This window comes from Capra hircus, chromosome 29 (genome assembly GCF_001704415.2).
Source record: "Capra hircus breed San Clemente chromosome 29, ASM170441v1, whole genome shotgun sequence".
NCBI classification, from domain to species: domain Eukaryota; kingdom Metazoa; phylum Chordata; class Mammalia; order Artiodactyla; family Bovidae; genus Capra; species Capra hircus.
The window spans coordinates 27674300-27694471 of record NC_030836.1 but is presented as its reverse complement, the minus strand read 5'-3'; the positions used below and the strand labels follow the sequence as shown (position 1 = coordinate 27694471).

Genomic DNA, 20172 nt, shown 5'->3' with positions numbered 1-20172 from the left:
AAATTTGTATGCCCTAAGACAGACCCAGAAATTCGACAACTAGGTTTAGGTATTCTGTAAAGAAAATCTTAATTATACTGGGAGACATACAAAATAAAGATTCAGAGCAGTAATGTTTATAATAGAAGAGGAAGAAAAAGAACCATTTGATATACTACATAGTAAGGAAATTATTAAAGACATTCTGCTGCAAAGAATCATTGAATTGTCCCAGATCCCCAAAAGCAACCAATTTAGACCAAAGCTCCGCTTCCTATTACCCAGTCAAAACCCAAATCTTATCATAGGTTCTGACACCTTCTTACTAGAGCTTCCCAGGCGGCCCAGTGGTAAAGAATCTGCCTGCCAAGCAGGAGTCACAGGTTCAATCTCTGGGTTGGACAGATCTCCTGAAGAAAGAACTGGTGACCCACTCCAGTATTCTTGCCTGGGAAATCCCACAGGCAGAGGAGCCTGGTGGGCTACAGTCCATGGGGTCACAGAATCAGACTTGACTTAGCACAAATGCACCTTCTTACTGAGGCACCCCATGATATGCATGCCCTTAGCTGCAAAGAGTAAGAACTTCAACATGTTAACAACAAGTGTGTTCCTGGTGGTCATTTCTTTAGCCGGGTTGGTGGTGGGGGTGGGGGTGCGGAGTTAGGCATTGACAAGCTGAACACAAAGTACAATAACTGGTCTGGTCTTTTTTCTTCTTGGACACATGAGCAGACAAATACTGACATCAACAGCCTTTGAAATCTCCACTTGTTCCAATCTCCAATGTGTGATCTAGATGTGACTCACAGACACTGGTGCTAAGGAAGTCAAGAAACTGTGGAGTTGTGAGTATTAGACGTGATTTCCACATGGACACTGAAATTGCCCAGGAATGAGGGGACAGAAGCTCAGCCAGTGAAATGATGTCTGGGCAACTTCCTCTTCGGCTAAGAGGAGATCATTCCTGTCTTCTCTTTTGTCTCAACTTCCCTCCGACCCTTGGCATCTTGGAACAGGGGAGGATTTGGAAATTGGGGCCAAACTCACACAAAGAGGGAAACAGACCAAAAACAAGAAGACAGAAAGGGTAGGATCTCACGGCCAAAGAGAGTGTCCTGGGTGGTGGGGGCTATGGTTCTAGCGGTCAGCGAGGGGCTATACCCTTTCCAGAATAGTCAAGGGCTGGTTTGCACGCATACCTAGTGTTTTCAAAGCACCACTGTCCTCAAACCTCATACAGAAAATTTACAGATGAAGAAAATAGGGCTCAGAGATGACTTTTTCAAGGTCCCTCTGCCAACAAGAGGTGGACCCAGGACTGCAACATCTAATCCCACCTGAATTAGTACCATTTACCCCACCAGCCTGGTCAGCAGGAGCCTTGGCTTCATTTCCAGAAAACACAGAAGAAGCCAGAGAAGCCAGGAGCTGGAGGTAGGAAGAAATGTCCTCTGGAGGGTCCTTATAAAGAGCACCTTACAATCTCTTTCCTCTCTCTTCCCTCTTACAAGCAATCAAAGAGTTACAAAAACACAAAACTCTAAGACCAGAAAGTAAGGAAGATACTGTTTTAAGTGGTCACTTGTCAGATCACCAGGGTCCCAAAGCAGAGCCTTCTCGAAACAGCTGGAGGCAGCTCCCATCCACCAACGTCATCCCCATGACTCACACTGTCAGCTCTTCCTTAGTGTGTGGGAATGAGACAATCAGGATGCGGGGGGGTGGGGGGCAGATTGCTGGAAATGAGCATCACGACCTCTAGGAGCCATCCAGACACGCCTTGCTATTGGGAAGTCCCCTTGGCCTTCACTCCACGGATCCCTGAAGGCCCTGGATGCTTGAATTGAGAGAGGAGAAAGCCTTAATATCCAGAGGAACAGCTCAGAGGGAAGGGACCCTTCAATCCCCATCAGTTCTTAGCACTTGGGTCTGCAGAGTCTGGGAAAGGAAAGAGGCTGTGTTAACAGCATCTCTAGGGAGGGATCATGTGACAGTGGGGCAGGGAGTCCTCTCCCAGCTGCAGAGCCTCCAGGCACTTCTCCCTGAGTCACCTGCCCATTCCTAGCCACCTGAGGACCACCTAGTCATGAATCTGAATTCCTTTGAGACTTGTCCTTTTCCTCAAGAGAAACACACCATCTTTCTAGAGTGTAGAGATTTGAGTCAAAGCAAGCTGCCATTAAATCATTAGGAAAGAACTTGGTTAGTCTCCCCAAGTCCAATGTATAAGGCAAAGAGACCAGAGAGGACTGCTAATGGCAACATTCCTGCAGGGCAGGCAGTCACAGAGTCAGACAGGCTTGAGGGGCTCTGGACCTGGGAAATCCCAAATTGGCTGGATGTGCAGTAAATCTCCAATGGCAGCCCACTCCAGTACTCTTGCCTGGAAAATCCCATGGACAGAGGAGCCTGGTGGGCTGCAGTCCATGGGGTCGCTAAGAGTCAGACACGACTGAGCAACTTCACTTTCAGTTGTCACTTTCATGCATTGGAGAAGAAAATGGCAACCCACTCCAGTGTTCTTGCCTGGAGAAACCCAGGGACGGGGGAGCCTGGTGGGCTGCCGTCTATGGTGTCGCACAGAGTCGGACATGACTGAAGCGACTTAGCAGCAGCAGCAGTAAATCCATCCTTCCTTGTCGTTTTGCCAAAGTTTTCACTTTCATCTCAGGTTCAAAGGTTATGTTAACAAAATAAACCACTTGTTATACACAAATAAACAATACCAATATTTATTAGAGAATTACCTAGCTTACTTTCGGTATAGTAACATTAAAAGAAAGGCGAAATAGAAACTAGAGGATACTTCAGCAAATTGGGTTTTGACCAACATCCAGACTCAAATAGCGCTGGGAAGTCCCCTGCCATAGCACATCTGGAGTCCCACTTGGGAAAAGGTCCCAGGCAGCTCATCTGCTCAGTATGTGAAACTTCAAAGATTGCTTTTTGGGGTTCCCAGATGCAAACTGATATCATCATCAATCTGAGCAAATTGCATCTCTGGCTTTTTGTTAATGCCATTTGTTTGTCTTGTAAAACTTGGAATGTTGTTAAGCCTGGGGCTTGGTTGACCACCCCCACTCCAAGGGCTCAAAAATGTCAAGATTTGTCCCCTATCTTATCTATGGTGCCACAAGCCTTGCACTCGCATCAGGCAGTCAGGGCACTCGCAGTCAGGGCAGTGTTCAGGCAGGTTAGAGGCAAGGTGCAAGGCCTGCTCTGCTTTGTCTCTGAAGCCTAGACAAAACTATTTAATTTCCCTAATACTTGCTCATCCTTGGCTGACTTCAGTCTCCATCTGAATACCCCCTTCATCATGCTGGCCCCACAGATCCTTGACCCCATAAATTCTACTCTGCTCTGCCTGGCATGCATATACCCTGCACGCCCCGTGGAATTCATCACTTCCCTTTGCTCCTCCACTTCTGAAATACCAAACTCTTCTCTGACACCAATTCCTATTCTTCCAGCTCTGACACTCTGTGACTTTCACTCTGTCTGTTCTTTACCCCTTGGAAATGCCCAGTTTGTAGAGAACACAGTGTTCTCTTGCCCTGATTGTCTTAATCAGACTTGTTCTGCATTTGAGGGGAGAAGAAGGTGTGAGGGAGGCTTTCCTCTTTGAGGCTATAAAGGCTGGGGCTGGGGCTGGGACTGGGGCTGGCATGGAGACCAGGCTGGGACAGGGGAGGAAGGGAGGCAGTCGGCTCGGTTAGGGGCCCCACAAAGGAGCTGGCCAGGAACAATGGGGAACAAAGGCTGGACATTCTTCCGCTGAGCCCCCAGAGCCTGGCCTTGGTCTTCCGGGAACAGCTCCAGGAAATATCTGAGATTCCAGATTTGGAAGGAAGAGACCTGTAAACAGGAGCTGGGCTCTGAAAGGGGAGAGTAGTGGATCTCTAGGGAGGGGGTGGGGAGAAGCAGGGTGTGCGCTGACATTGCAGGCTCAGAAGCTACAGGTCTGTCTGCTATAAACACAATATTTCAGGACTGGGAAAATGTTTTATTTTTATTTTATTTTTTTGCCGCAGGCATGTGGGACCTTAGTTCCTGAACCAGGGATCGAACCCTCACGCCCTGCATTGGAAGGTGGATTCCTAACCACTGGACCACCAGGGAAGTCCCAGGGCTGGGAAAAACTCTTAAAGGTCATTTACTTTAGCTATCCTTCCAGGGCCTAAAAAAATATCCCAGCCAAGGATGCTCAAATAGTTTCAGTAATGGGGTGTGCATAAAAATAAATAAATCACAGTACTGGCTAAGCTTTACTGATCACTTACAAAGCATTAGGCACTGTACTAGGTTGATTTTACGCTTCATCTCTTCTCTTATTTCATCTCTCAAGGTAGGAACTATTATGGTTGTTGTTGTTATTATTATTATTCCCTCTTTACAAATAAGGAAACTGACTTTCAAGGGTTAAGTCACTTGCCCAAGGTCTCCCAGGAGTTTATCTGTCTGTCTCTGGGCTGACTAGGAGTGAACTGTAGGCATCTCCCAGACTGTCCCAGAGTCTCTTATCTTGCTTATCTTCTGGCTTACCACCCCACCTCTCCCTGGGAAATGGACATGAGACACTGTCCCCCACACCGTTTTCTTCCTTGTCGCTTTTCTCTACCCTTAGCCTCAGAATGCCCGTGCCCTGAGATCTCAGCGCTGGGTTTCTAATCCACTCGAGCAGTGGAGTAGGGGTGAGGAGTAATCGGGAAACAAAGGAATTGGGATTGGGATTGAATGGTTCACTAGAGGCTTGGAGTTAAAGGATCAAAACTGCTGGAGTTACAGTTAGGATTACCTCTAGGAAATCCCAGACTAGGGTTTGAGGTTAGAGTCAGAGGTTATGCGGGTCAAGGTCATAGAGCCTGTCTCCTCTGGTCTCCTCCCAGTTCTCCAAGGCCCTGAAGCCCGGGCAGGAAGCATCGGTTTCCTCAAAGCTGCTTCCCTCCTGGGGCAGAGTCTCGGTCACAAACAACCACCACCAGCCCGCCCCGCCCCTCCTTCCCCCGCCGCTATGAGCTCAGAGCAGTAGGACCAAGTGCTGCGGACGAGCTCAGAGCCCCGAGAGCAGCCATGGGCTCTGGAGGAGCGTGCCTCCTCAGGGTCCACTGGGCCCTGCCTCTCCTGCTCCTCACGGGTGAGTACGGCTGGGCCTCCCCGCTCCTAGCCGCGCACCCCTGATCCAAGTCCTGGCTGAGGTGGGGGAGGCCCTTACGCCTGTTTCCCTTTGGCGGAGGGGGTAGCAGAGACAATGATGATGATGATGGTGGTGCTGTTAAGTGTGAGACAGAGAGACAAACAGACTGAGAGCTCCACAGGCCCTCACTGCGTGCCACGCGTGCACACTGACCCTCTCGCCTCCCTCCCAGCATGTTATCTAGGAGCTTGTTTGGAGGTGCTAGCAGGAGAGCACAGCTTGTAGTCTTGACTGAAGACCGGTCCTTCTCTATCATGGACAGTCGTCCTCTTTGCCTGATAGCATAGCTTCGGGAGGGACACACACAGAGTGGTGAGGGAAGAAGGGGACGCCCGCCTAGCCAGCCAGATCAGCCGAGGCAACCCTGGGGTGACAAATGTGACAACCAGATCGCCCTCATGTCCCCAGTATGTTATTTGGGAACTCGTTTTCAGACACGAGGAGGCAGATGAGACATGCAGGGGTTTGGGGGCCCTACTGGTAGTCGGACTGGGCCCCGCCTCCTTTTCTCTCCCCAGGAAGTATGGCCCAGGATTTCCCACCCCAGATCCTAGTCCATCCTGAGGACCAGCTGTTCCAGGGCCCCGACCCGGCCAGGATGAGCTGCCGGGCCTCAGGTCAGCCACCTCCCACCATCCGCTGGCTGCTGGACGGGCACCCCCTGAGCATGGTGCCCCCAGACGTTCACCACCTCCTCCCGGACGGAACCCTCCTGCTTCTGCGGCCCCCTCCCCGGGGACGTGCCCACGATGACCGCACCCGATCCACGGACCTGGGAGTCTACACCTGTGAGGCCAGCAACCGGCTGGGCACAGCAGTGAGCCGGGGCGCACGGCTGTCCATGGCTGGTGAGGCCTGGGTGGGGAGACTTGGGAGGGGAGGGCTGGGTACGGGGCGGTCCTAGATGGGAGACCTGGGAGGTGGGGCTCTGAAGAGTTTAGCACAAGGCAGAGCCCAAGGGTAGGTTATACAGAGCAGGTTGGCAGTGCCAAGGTGGGGCCTGGATGGAAGGGCTGGGGCCTGCTGCGTGCCAGCCCTCTGTCCTCCTCACAGTCCTCCAGGAGGATTTCCAGGTCCAGCCTCGGGACACAGTGGCTGCAGTGGGCGAGCAGGTGCTTCTGCAGTGCGAGCCACCCTGGGGCCACCCAGAGCCCACTGTCTCATGGTGGAAGGATGAGAAACCCCTGGCCCTGCAGCCAGGGCGGCACTCGGTGAGTGTAGCCCCTTCCCAAACCTCATCCTGTCCAGGCCACAGCTGTGTACACCGGAAGGCCTGACCCCAACCCCCCAGCCCCATGTCTCCTGCAGTATTTGAGGAAGGGGCAGCCTTCCTCCCCACGTGGGAGACTTCACAAGACACCTGGTCCTAACAGGTGTCCCAAGGCTCCCTGCTGATGGCAAGAGCAGAGAAGAGTGACGCGGGGACCTACATGTGTGTGGCCACCAACAGTGCAGGACAACGGCAGAGCCGGGTGGCCAGGGTGTCCATCCAGGGTAAGGGGAGGGCGGTCGGCAAAGGCCAGGGCCAAGGTTGGGGGCACCAGTTAGCGTGGTGCCCTCTGGTTTGGGCTGGGGTTAGGGGATGTGGGGGTTTGACCCAGGATCAGGGTCAGAGTGGTGGGGACCTCATTTAGGGGCGGTTCCTCCATCTGAGGGCTTCCTTTACCCTCAGTTGGTAAAGAATCTCCCTGCAGTGCAGGAGACCCAGGTTTGATCCCTGGGTCGGGAAGATCTCCTGGAGAAGGGAATGGCAACCCACTCCAGTGTTCTTGCCTGGAGAATCCCGTGGACAGAGGAGCCCGGTGGGCCACAGTCCATGGAGTTGCAAGAGTCGGACACGACTGAGCTGCTAAATCATCATCATCCTCCATCTGAGGACGGATAGACGTTGGAGAGCTCATGACGGGGGCAGTCTGGGAGTTCTGGCTCCTTTGTGGCTGAGGTATGCTCCACTCTTTAATTTCTTCCCCCTGACCTATGAGCCCATCCCCAACCTGTGTGCTCCCAGAGCCCCGGGACTACAAGGAGCCCCTGGAGCTTCTGGCTGTGCACATTCAGCTGGAAAACGTGACCCTGCTGAACCCAGACACCAAGAAGGGCACCAAGCCTGGGCCAGCTGTATGGCTCAGCTGGAAGGTGAGGCCCGGGACCTAGGGCTGGAACAGTCACAGCTCCGGAAAGTGCTGCTCCCAAGAGCCCTGAGTCCTCCCCACCCTCCGTCTTCCCCAGGTGAGCGGCCCCGCTGCACCTGCTCAGTCCTACACGGCCCTGTTCAGGACCCAGGCCGCCCCTGGGGGCCAGGGAGCCCCGTGGGCAGAGGCCCTGCTGGCTGGCTGGCAGAGCGCAGAGCTTGGGGGCCTCCACTGGGGCCAAGACTACGAGTTCAAAGTGAGACCGTCCTCTGGCCGCGCTCAAGGCCCCGACAGCAACGTGCTGCTCCTGAGGCTGCCTGAACAAGGTCAGGAACAGATGCTTCCAGAACCCAGTGATATACCCCCCAGCCCCTTTCTGTAGTCAGGAGGAAGAGGAATAGTGGCTTCCACTCCTGGGCCCCCTCTTGTCCTGGCTCTGAAAACAGAGCTGAGAGAAGCTCTTGTTCTTGTCAGTATAGCTCGGACCTTATGTCTCCAGTCCTGCTCTTTTCTCTAAAAGAGATTCCCGAGGATTCCTTCAGCATTCCTTACAGCTTGTCTCCCTCCCCCTCAGTGCCCAGTGCCCCTCCCCAGGAGGTGACCCTAAAACCTGGCAACAGCAGTATCCTTGTGAGCTGGGTCCCACCACCTGCTGAAAACCACAACGGCATCATCCGTGGCTACCAGGTACCCCCAAGTAGTATTGCCGTAGTATTGCCAAGACTTCCCTCTTCCCTGGCTCTGGGCACTAAGAAATGGCACCTGCCCAGTGGAGCACAGACTCTACTCTTTGCCAGACACTGCCAAGCGCTTAGCCACATGACCTCATTTCATCTCACAGCCCATCCTGGGTTGTTATCCCAGGTCTACAGACATGGAAAGTTAGGCTAGGGTCACAAGTGCGGGAAAACAGAACAGGGACCAAACCAGGCTGTGACTGGCTCTCCATTTCTAAGGCAGTGGTGCCAGAGTGTGATTTCTGGACCAGCAACATCAGCATTGTCTGAGAACTTGTTAGAATGCAGATCCTCTGGTCCGTTGGCAGGCTTTGCGGGTCAGAATGTCAGAGATGAGTCTGGCAATCTGGATTTTAACAAACCCTCCAAGTAATCCTAAATCACACTGATCTGTGTGAACCACTGGTCTAACACCTACTTCGGAAGATTGCTTTTGTCCCTCTTCTGTCAGTCTAGAGAGAAGTCTCACCCACTTTGTAGGGGAGAAGGAAATAGGAAGGGTGGGTGCATGTGGGGGTGTTTCCAGGTGAACGCCAGGACAGGGTGGCCACATACCCAGAATCTGATCTGCAGATGAAGGGGCTTAACTGCTGTGATGGTTTTGGAGGGGGCAAGCTCATCTCCGTTTGTGTTTCAGGTCTGGAGCCTGGGCAACACCTCATTGCCCCCGGCCAACTGGACCGTGGTGGGTGAGCAGACCCAGCTGGAGATTGCCACGCACATGTCAGGTTCCTACTGCGTGCAAGTGGCTGCAGTCACTGGCGCAGGCGCTGGGCAGCCCAGCAGCCCTGTCTGCCTCCTATTAGGTGAGGACAGTGCCCTCTGGCCCCACCCAGACCCATCCCGGCCCCCTTTCCACCATTCCCTCTCCCTGCTCATGCTGCCAGCTCCTCCCCCCTTGTCTGCCCACCTTCATTGCCTCATCCTGAGCTCGAATTCCCTTACAGAGCAGGCCATGGAGCGAGCTGCCCAGCAACCCAGTGCGCATAGCCCATGGACCCTGGAGCAGCTGTGGGCAGCCTTGAAGCGGCCAGAGGTCATTGCCAGCGGGGGCGTCGTGCTGTGGCTGCTGCTGCTGGGCACTGCCGTGTGCATCCACCGCCGGCGCCGAGCTGGGGTGCGCCTGGGCCCAGGTGAGCAGGTGAAGCGCCCTCGCAGGTGGACTGGCTGGCCAGAGCTTTGGGCCTCTAGCCAGGTGCTGGAGACTCTGGGCTGACCCTTCCTCCTGCCCTCTCCCAGGTCTGTACAGGTACACCAGTGAAGATGCCATCTTAAAACACAGGTGAGACAGGAAAGGGGCAGAGATGAGGGAGGGGCCGAGGGACAGTGGAGCTGGGACAGAGAACTGGTTGAAGCATTCCTCTCCCCTGCATGCTGTGTCTGACTCCTTGTGACTCCATGGACTGTAGCCCACCAGGCACTTCTTTGCAACCCCGTGGACTGTAGCCCCCCAGGCACCTCTGTCCGTGGGGTTCTCCAGGCAAGAATACTGGAGTGGGTTGTCCGGCCCTCCTCCAGGGGACCTTCCCAGCCCAGGGACTGAACCCACAATTCTTACATCTCCTACATTGGCAGGCGGGTTCTCTACCACTAACGCCACCTGGGAAGCCCCGTCTCCCCTCCCGCCAGGCAATTTGTCATCCTAACACCTGAATCTCCCCTGAACTTCAAGTGAGAATTAATTTCTCTTTCATTAATGTCAATATCACACCATCTGACAGGTGAGTGGCCCCACCCAGACAAGGTTACATGGCCAGTACGTGCCTTCTGAACCCCTAATCTGGTGCTCTTGTACTGAGCTCTCATTAATACTTACTGCACTCTCCTGCTGGATGGAGAAGAACTAGCACGGGAGGACCAGTCTGATTTCTAATTCTCTCTGTACATTCAGCATCGACCTAGACCTAGCGGTACCTTTGAGTTCAGCAATCACCTACCCCCATTGAGGCATCTTTCTTTCACACTAATCCACCCACAGTTCCAGCAGAGGGCACTCTGTCCCTATGTGAAACTTCTTACTCCTTGTTCTCAATAACGCAGCCCGCCTGCAGGTATCCATCCATCTGCTCTGAGTGCTTTTGGCTGCCAGAGCAAGTCTCCAGTTACGAGACAAGACACTAAGAAACAAAACATCCTTTGTTTTCTCCTATTGGCTGAGTTTTGCACTAAACCACTTCACCTCTGCCCACCTTCTCCTGCTGTTTATCTCATTAGAGTTCATCTGAGAGATTTCACATTCCACATCTGCATCTTTCAACAGGAGTGCATCAAGCGCCTATTAAGGGCCAGCTCTCAGGCTCCCCTTTTGCTGTCAGTCTCTCAGCCCAGAGCAAGGTTCTGTGCTGGCTGATACTGTGTTCCTGTGTTGTTCTGTCCTCCCTGGTTTTTCTCTTCCAGCTACTTCCTGGGCTTAGTCTGAGCCTTCCTGAACTTTCCCTGTCTCCCCTGGAACATCATCCTTTGCCTCAAGGGAGATTCCATTCTGATCACCTTGTTCATTCATTTCTTTAGAAGAGTCGCTGTCTGCCAGGAGAACACTCAGTCTAGCCGAGACAGGCACACTAGCATAAATGCAATCCCGAACTGGGAGTGCAGAAACACGTATGAGTACAAGGAGGGGGCTGGGTGGGGAACTTTCACATTTCCCCTGACTGCAGGTATAAAATAGCGAGCTGGTGGGAAGCTGCTATAAAGCACAGGGAGCTCAACTCGGGGCTCTCTGGTGATCTAGAGGGTGGGATGGGGGTGGGTGGGAGGCAGGTCCAAGAGGGAGAAGATATATGTAAGTATATGGCTGATTGACTTCATTGTACAGCAGTAACTAAGACAACACTGTAAAGAAATTATATTTAAAAAAAAAAAACCACACACACACACAAAAAAATGTTAAAGCTGAAATAAAGAGGAAAGACCAAGGGAATAGCAAGAAATAGCCTGCTATTTATAGGGAAAGACAAGCCTTTTGGTTGGGCTAGGGCCTCTGGTATAGGATAGATCAGAGCAAAAGATAAAGCTGAGGAGCTGGAAGCTAGGCCAATGAGGGCCCTGTTAGCCACGCTAGGCAGCTGGGCTCCATCTTCGTACATGGGGAGCCACTGAGGGTTTTAGGCAGAGAAGTGCTTTGGTCTGATTCCCGCCGGCATGGCCCCCCATCCAAAGGGAACCAGGCTAGAGACAGAGGAGCCAATATTCAGGTTGCAAACTCCTGCACTCCTGGCCGAGTGATGTCTCACTTCATCTCAGCTTACAGCATCAGCCTTGTGAGGAAGGTCTTACTGTTGGAGGAACCAGGGCTTAGAGAGGCTAATAGACTGAGCTGGCCCCGGGTTGCACAGCTAGGCGGCACCAGATCTGGCTCCCGATGTGTACTCTTTCTGTCTCAGCACACAGCCATCTGTCTGTGATACCTCCCAGCTCTGGGGCAACTTGGACGTCCTCTGATCTCAGGATAAGAAAGGGTCGCTGCGTTTGGGACAGCAGATCAGAGATCTTAAGGGAGTCTGTGGGGGCCTGAAAAGCAGTGAGAATAAAGCTGGTACCGCCATCTACTCTACCCTTTCTGCTACCTGCTGAGCTCAGGTCTTGACCTATCACATTTTCCCTCCACCTGCTTCTCTACCCCACCCCCCATTGTCCAGGATGGATCACAGCGACTCCCCCTGGCTAGCGGACACATGGCGCTCCACCTCGGGCTCTCGAGACCTCAGCAGCAGCAGCAGCCTCAGCAGTCGGCTGGGAGTGGACCCCCGGGACCCGCTAGATGGTCGCCGCTCTTGTGAGCATGCCCTCCCCCAGGGGTGGGCGTAGGGGGCCTAGCAGCTGAGCCGGGGTGCTGGAGAAAGGGGGGCATGGGTGGGCTGCATTCACCATAATCCCTCCTGTCATTTTTTACCTCAGTGATCTCCTGGGATCCCCGAAGCCCTGGGGTGCCCCTGCTTCCTGACACCAGCACTTTCTATGGCTCCCTCATCGCCGAGGGGCCTTCCAGCCCCCCAGCCCGGCCAAGCCCCCAGGCCCCAGCTGCCAGGCGGCTCACACCCCAGCTGGCTCAGCTCTCCAGCCCCTGGCCCAGTTCGGACAGCCTCTGTGGCCGCCGGGGCCTCTCTTCCCCACGCTTGTCTCTGGCCCCTGCAGAGGCCTGGAAGGCCAGAAAGAAGCAGGGTAAGGATGGGAGGATGCACGCAGCCTGAATCTGGGTGTATGGGGGACAGGAGCCTCAGTGCTAATCGTGGGCTGCCCTCTACCCACAGTCTGTCCTAATGGGCACCTATTACCGTGCACCCAGACAGGAGTATGCTGGCCTCAGTTTTTCTTTCTTTCTTTCTTTGGGTCTTTGTTGAGCCACGCAGGATCTTCTTTAATTCATGCATCATCTTTGTTGCTGTGCACGGACTCTCTCTCTTTTTGTGGAAGTTTCAGTAGTTGCGGCCAGTAGGCTTGGTTGCTACGAGGCATGTGGGATCCTACCTCCCTGACCAGGGATCAAACCCATGGCCCCTGCATTGCCAACAGATTCTTAACAACTGGACTACCCAGGGAAGCCCTAGGCCTCAGACTTTCTTTACATGGGGCTCTTGCTTGGGTTTTGCACACCAGCACTGAGCCCTGTTTCTGCAGTCAGCTCAATTCAGCAAATACTGAATAAGCACCACTAGGGGTGGGATGGAGAAGGAAATGGCAACCCATTCCAGTGTTCTTGCCTGGAGAATCCCAGGGACGGGGGAGCCTGGTGGGCTGCCGTCCCTGGGGTCACACAGAGTCAGACATGACTGAAGCGACTTAGCAGCAGCAGCAGCAACAGGGGTGGGATAGGGGATGGGGGAACACAGTGATACTAAACAGAATCCTTGCTCTCTACCAGCTCCAAGTCTAATGAACGTGCCTGACCAGCACATGGGTAATTCTAGAACCTGGAGGAGTGTGGCTAGTGCTAGCACGAAACCTCAGGCTTGCATGACCTCTGTACTATGTAATGTGTACATATGTGCTATGCACGATGTATGTGTCTTGCCCCGGTACTGACTCCCAGCTCGCGTCCCAGAGAATGAGCATTTCGTTTCTGTCCAGATTTCTCTTCTGACTTCCGGCTATCTGCTTTGACTTTCCAGAGAGAAATAAGTATAGTCTCTATTTCTTCAGCAACTACTCTATGTTAGGTGCCTTACTCATATTTGTTACCTTATTGAATCCTCACAACACATTGGTAAGGTGTTATTTCTCTAATTTTACAGATAAGGAAAGAGGATCAGAATGGGGTAGCTTGTTTAAAACCCTACATCCATAAGCTGCAGCTCTCAAATTTGAAACCAGAATCATCTGCTTCCAAAAGTTACTTTGAATCTCTCTGGGAGCACCCCTGGGGAAACTGTTCTCTCGCTGACTCTGTTTCTCCATTTCTGAACATTGACTTCACTCTCTGCCATCTCCATGAGCCTCCTGTACTGATTAGTAAGATTTATAAACATTCAGCAGCCAGTTTTGTTAAGTGGATATAATCCAACTTTTATCAAGATAAAGATGGATTTAGAGTAATTAAGGACTTGGCCAATATCCAGAATTTTATGACTCTAAATATTAGCAAAGCTGGCATCCTTTCCAGCTTTGCCTCAGAGCTATTGCATTAGAATCTTCTGTGATCATGAAAAACCAGCTAAAAAGAGGTTGCATAAATCTCACTTTTAAAGTAGTTTTTTCATGGATAACCACACTGATTTGAATATAATGTATGTCCCACTTGAAAACATAAATGCTAGCCCAAAAAGAGGAGCAACTTCCTACGGTCAGTTGTTAAGAAAGGTTCCCGTTCTGAGATGAAGTTTCCTAATCTCACTTAGAGATTTAGGTCCTCATTACACCCGTTTTCTCCGTCATCCGGCTCCACGCCATCACTGCTCCAGGATGGGGTCAGCATAGTAACTCCCTTGGGCTGGTGGGCAACAGCAACAACCACAAGGTCTCATCCAGAGGGACTTCCCTTGTGGTCCAGCAGTTAAGACTCTGCACTTCCACTGCAGGGGTCACAGGTTCAGTCCCTGGTTAGGAAGCTAAGACCTCACAGGCTACGCAGTACAGCCTGATAGTGGGGGGAAAATATCTCATCCAGAGGCACGGAGCTCCCCTACTGCTATCATCTAGTCCAAAAGTCTGCTGATTCTTTGTCTTTGAACACTGGCAGTCTCTCTCGGTGCCTCTCCTTGAGCTACTTATTCCTTTTCCTTATTATCTGAGCCTAGTTGGATTTTTTTACCTCTATGCTAATAGTCTGACAACAGCTGTCTCATCCATTATGTCAGATTCTTAGTTCACTTTGCCAATACATATATTGAATATCCTCGTAAAATAATTCACTCAAACAAATATCTATCACAATTCAGGTATACCCAACAAGATTCCACCTCACTTTGATAACAGTTTAATTCAAATAATTTTGACACTAAGTTCAAGTGATTCCAAGCAAGGTGGAAAGCAGGGTTTGTGTGTGTGTGTGTGTGTGAGTGGTGTTTTTTTTTTTTTTTTTTTTGGCGGGGGGTTCCAAAAATCCTTTAGAAGAAATAAAATGAGCTGGGATAAATACAGCCTTTTCCCTTCACCTTCCACACAAATCAACACCAACAGCATGCGCCCCCACTTCTGAGCTTAGGCAAGAAGCCAGGCCCAAGACAAGACAAAGCGGGTGAGAGTGGGGTTGGAGCACTAAAAGCTGGCCTCCAGGGCTCCCTGGGTCATACAACAATCAAAGGAAATGAGTAAAAGCTAAACCAGCCAAAGTGCAAAAGGAAACTCTGGTGGAGGAAGCCTAGCCATTGTGTGAGTTTTCATCCAGTGGCTTAGAAGGTCCGGCCACTGTACATGGGCTTCTAGGGCCCAGACGGATCCTTGATGAATGCTTTGTCCCACTCTGAACCTGCCCATCCTGGCCCCCACATCTTTTATATTAGACTGACAGCTCTGTGTCGGGAGTCCTGCCTGGTCTCTGCTCCCCTTTCCTAACTGGGCTTTGGGCTTTTGATCATAAGGCTATTTCTTTTCTTCTTTGATTGATGTTCTCCTAGTCCAGGTCTTGGGGAAATCCCTTCCTTTTATCACTCCGTTTCTCTTCTGGCTTAAACTTAGATCCATTTTGGTTTTGGCTTGATGAAGTCTGTGCACACTGCCAGGGCTATTGTACTGCCACGATTTACTCAGAGCCTTGTCTCCTAAGTGGCCACGTGGGCCGGATGGTAGCTGCCATCTCATACATGATTCTTCTCACCTTGTGTTTACACCTGCGCCTCTAATATCATCCATCCATTCACTCATTCACTTAACACATATTGAATATCCACAGGCAAGGCATTGCCCACCTGGGTGAGAACAACGCATTGCCCTACTCTAAAGTTCCTCTTCCCGTTAGCTGACTCTCTCTCGTCATACCTGGCTGGTCTGGGGCTCCCATCTTTTGTCTTCCTCATTCAGCTCAACTTGAGAGCTCAACTCATCTCTCCAAGAGAGAGACACTGGGTTTATCAGGACAAGACTATCCAGAGCCATGTGAAATATATACCACATGAGAAGTGGAAATGAACAGATTCTCTCCAAGGAAAGAAAGAGTACTTGCCTTCACAGACTCAAAATTCATTAAAGTAGGAGGTAGTGATGTGAGGATACAGAGATCAGGAAATTGTCATGTACACAGTAGACAGGTTGTTTTTTTAAAATTATTTTTTTGGCACCGGGTCCTAGCTGCAACACGTAGGATCTTTTATTATAGTTGCAGCCAGCTGTTAGTTGCAGCATGTGGGATCTAGTTCCCTGACCAGGGATCAAACACGGCCCCCTGCATAGGGAGTGCAGAGTCTTAGCCACTGGACCACCAAGGAAATCCCCAGCATTGTTTTTAAAATTATCTATTAGATGCCAGCAACTTTCCAATCTGTTTTCAATTGCTTGGTAAAACCATCCTTTGAAGTGGCTGCTTACAAACAAAACAGGCTCAGGAAGGTTGATGCATTTATCTGAGGTCACACAGCTACTATTCGGCCGAACCAGGCTATGAGTCAGGTGATTTAACTCCAAGCCTAGTGCTCCTTCCATTGTTATATCACAGCTGCCTGGATGGAGGGAGATTATTCTCTCTTCTTTCTGGATTCAGAGAAAAGCTTAAGTGGATGATCAGGCTGAAGACAGAGCCTATGGCTGGGATCTGAAAGGCCCACCTGGATTGGCCACCAGCCCCTCAACTCTTTGTTTTGCAGAGTTGCACCAGGCGAACAGCTCCCCACTGCTCCGGGCCAGCCACCCTGCGGAGCTCTGGGCCTGCGACTTGGGCAACAGAGGCTCCAAGAACTTTTCCCAAAGCCCAGGTGAGTGGAGGGCCCTGGGAGGCAAATGAGGGAGTGAGGCGTGGTGTGGGGCCCACCAGCCCCTCCATCTGGCTTCTCCTGTCCCTGAGGAGGCTGGCTTTGTGCGGGGTGGGGACAGACAAGCTGCGGCCTGGGGGCTGTGAGGGTTCTGTGATCTCACGCCCAGGCTCTTGTTCCCCAGGAGCTGTGCCCCGTGCTCTGGTGGCCTGGCGGGCGCTGGGACCACAGCTCCTCAGCTCCTCCAGTGAGCTGATGACTCGCCCTTTGCCCCCAGTACCCCTCGCTCCCCGTGGACCCCCCACTCAGAGTCAACAGACCCAGTAAGAGGGCCTGGGGTCAGGAAGCAGGGAGGGGCACTGGGGACGTGGGAGGTGTTTGCTGAGCGGGCCTGCGGGAGGGGCGGCAGGGACCGGAAGAACTGCACTAACCATCCTGCTGTCTTACCCCAAACAGGCACTCGGTGGAGTCCCCAGCCCCCACCTCCCCTCCACCGCCAGCAGCCCCCGTCCCTGCCCTCATTCCCTCCAGTACCCTCCACCTCTCCAGCCCCCAGGCCTCTTCCCTCTCTGGTCCCAGCCCAGCATCCAGCCGCCTGTCCAGCTCATCGCTGTCGTCCCTGGGGGAGGATCAGGACAGTGTGCTGACCCCTGAGGAGGTGGCCCTGTGCCTGGAGCTCAGTGAGGGTGAGGAGACCCCCAGGTGAGTGGCCAGAGGGCAGCCAGAGGATACAGATAAGCTGGAGACAGGAGTGTGCCTTCCACCTTCCTCACTGGACTGTTTCTGCCCCTGCCCAACAGCATGCCATCTCCCCTTTGACCTCTCCCTAGGAACAGTGTCTCTCCGATGCCAAGGGCGCCTTCCCCTCCCATCACCTATGGCTACATCAGCGTCCCCACGGCCTCAGACCTAGCGGACATGGGCAGGCCTGGAGGAGGGGTGGGGTCCGAGGTGAGGGGCTTGCTGTGCCCACCTCGGCCCTGCCTCACACCCACCCCCAGCGAGGGCTCCTTGGCCAACGGCTGGGGCTCAGCCTCAGAGGACAACGGCCCCAGCGCCAGAGCCAGCCTGGTCAGCTCCTCCGATGGCTCCTTCCTGGCTGATGCCCACTTCGCCCGGGCCCTGGCCGTGGCTGCAGACAGCTTTGGCTTTGGTCTGGAGCCGAGGGAAGCAGACTGCGTCTTCACGGGTACGTGAGATCACTGTCCTTGACAAAGAGTCGAAGTATCCTCACCATTGTCACTATGTCCCAGCCCCCAGGCCAAGTGCCTTCCATATATTCAGCATTCGCAGCAGCTCTCTGAGGAATATTCTTTATCATTCTTTTCCAAATGAGGGAACTATAAGTCCCATAGGTTTATTAACTTGCCCAGGATCACCCAGAACAAGGATAAACTGTGCAAGTTAAAAGCCCAGAGGCAGGGACTTTCCTTGGTGGTCCAGTGGCTAAGACTCCATGATCCCTGTGCAGGGGTTCCGGGTTCAGAACCAGGTCAGGGAACTAGATCCAGCATCCCAACACAATCAAATAAATAATTAAAAAAAAACAAAACAAAACAAAAAACAAGGCCCGGAGGCAGCCAGTTGTATGGTCCATTCTGCTACCTTCCTCTTACCAAATGTGGGGTGCGGGAGAGGTTGCCCTCCCCAGCCCAGTGACAGATTCGTCCACCGTGGGAAGTACTGTTCTGTCTCTTACATCCCGCTGAGCTGTCAAAGCCTTCTTCCTCTCCCATCTACGGCCGGGTGAGGTGATGCTGGGCTCCCTGTTTTGTTTGTCTAGCAGGTCAGGACCATCGTCCCCGAGTCAACGGCAGGTAGTGAGGACTCCCCTGGCCCCTTCAGTGTTCCCTTCCTCGGACATATATCCCCTAGACCTAGCTTTCAAACCCTAACTCTACATTCTTCCCCCTAAAAAAGCAGTCAGGATTGTGGCAAACAGGAGAGCAGGAATTACCTAGGACAGAAAGCCAGGGCCGAGTTGGGAGAAGAGAGTTCAAGCTGTTGTCTCGAAGAAATCCATGAACGTCTTCCTCTCCCTAGGGCGGAGGACCCTGGGGATGTGGCACTGGGATGAGGCACCAAGTGGGACTGGGTTCTGTCTAGGGTCAGGTGTATGCCTTAAGCAGCCCCACATCTTCTGCCCTAAACTAGTCCCCAAGAGTGAAGGCCAACCCTCCACAGAAATCTCTACCCTCCCTAACAGACGCTTCGTCACCTCCCTCCCCTCGGGACGACCTCTCTCTGACTTCCACCCTTTCCCTGACCCCGTGGGAGTGGAGGTCAGACTGGTTGGAGGACATTGAGAAAAATCCCACCCAGTGGCTGGGAAGGGGGCTGCCTCCCTGGCTACCTGAATCTCGGATCTCTTCCCAGAAAAGTCAGCTCAGCTCTCCTGTGCCCAAAGCTGGCGGTAAGTGTCTCGTTGGCTGATGCAGCGATCCATCTTGACCGGAGGGGTTTTATCATGGTTCAGGGGAGTCAAGAGGGGTCTGGAAGGAGCGATAAGGAGCAGCGGGGGATAACTCCACCTCCTTCAACTTCTCCTAGACTCCTCCTGAACTGACCGCCCGACTGCCAAGATGAGAACTAGACCTTCCTCTCCCATCAGCCACTGGCCGGGACTGTGGACCGCGGGTCTCGGCCTATGCTTCGCTGCAGTTGTGGGGGTCCACCTTGCCTGGCCTCTGGCGTTCTCCCTCCCGGATTGTGGGAACAAATGAAAGCAAAACAAAATAAGAACAAAGCGGACCTGCAGCCTCCAGGAGCAAAATGTTATCTCCCCCTGGCTTGCAGCCCCTGCCTTTCCCTCTGCTCCATCCATGCCCACAATCAGGTCATTTTGGCTGGAGAGGCAGCCCTCAATCCTGTGTGTTCCCCGCCCCACCCGCCTGGGTCACAGGAAGTGGAGGAGCCAGACGTCTTCCTGGAGGACAACACTGGCTCACGGGAAAGGACTGTGGAGCAGGGAGCATTTCAGGGCCTCCTCTCAGCCTTTTCCGGTCCATTCCTGGTCTCGTCCCAACCACACTGTGAAGGGACATAAAGAGGGGCTCCACTGAGGCAGTGAGGCCCGACCTCGGCACTAATGCAAAGGGTTCAAGATGAATCCAGGGAGGAAGCTGAAGTGGGACGAATGCACCCTCCTGATACTGTTGTCACTGAGGAATTTGATACCATAAAGCTGCGATGAGTTGAGTTCTGTGAGATCACTCCGTGGAGCACCGTATCCTGCAGAGGGCACCTGGGTTAGAAGAGCATCAGGCATTCGCTGACCCTCCGGTGTCACTCTTTTTTTCTGTTCTGTTATCAAGGGGAGAATTCCCTGCATCTTTCAGATTTTAAGCAGAATCCAGAAAAGGCAGGGATGAGGGTGTTTCCAGGTTCTGCGGGTCTTAGCAACTCATCCCATGAAGATGACTCCTGCTTTCAGCAATCCCAGCCCCCAAGACCAGTCCCAGACAGTTTCTTAAAATGTACGAAGTAGCTCCATTTCACGAAAGGTAGGAACCACCTGTAATGGTTGGCTGGTGGACACCCTTCAAAGAACAGAGCAGAGAAATGGAGGAGGAGCAGGACCTGCAGAGCCTGAGCCACAGAAAACCACCGGAGGGCAGGCAGGGCTTTACCCTCCTCTCTTGGAGGGAAAGGTCGGGGGCAGAATCCACACGCTGCGAGCATACAGCTCAGCACGACCGGGGTCCTGATCTCAGGCTGAGGACTCAGTGCCCCGCCGGATACACATCCGTTCCACTGTCTGCTTTTCCTTTTTAGGAGTTTCTTCTAGT

The 20172-nt window shown here is 52.8% G+C and overlaps 1 protein-coding gene across 1 annotated transcript; it reads left to right on the top strand.

The window, feature by feature from the left end:
- On the top strand, positions 4919-19582 carry ROBO4 (roundabout guidance receptor 4). The gene is made up of 18 exons (XM_018043449.1): positions 4919-5116; positions 5695-6024; positions 6230-6387; positions 6550-6670; positions 7185-7312; positions 7406-7634; positions 7883-7995; positions 8683-8851; positions 8993-9178; positions 9285-9327; positions 11684-11820; positions 11943-12206; positions 16280-16387; positions 16569-16707; positions 16841-17086; positions 17215-17573; positions 18591-18797; positions 18935-19582. The coding sequence occupies exons 1-18, from the start codon at positions 5053-5055 to the stop codon at positions 18943-18945; spliced, it is 3012 nt and encodes a 1003-aa protein (XP_017898938.1). The 5' UTR covers positions 4919-5052; the 3' UTR covers positions 18946-19582.

Bases quoted from the DNA above. Each gene is read 5' to 3' on its own strand.
- ROBO4 (XM_018043449.1), top strand. From the start codon at position 5,053: ATGGGCTCTGGAGGAGCGTGCCTCCTCAGGGTCCACTGGGCCCTGCCT. The intron at 7,996-8,682 runs GTACCCCCAAGT...TTTGTGTTTCAG, and splicing joins GCATCATCCGTGGCTACCAG to GTCTGGAGCCTGGGCAACAC. The intron at 9,328-11,683 runs GTGAGACAGGAA...CCCATTGTCCAG, and splicing joins GATGCCATCTTAAAACACAG to GATGGATCACAGCGACTCCC.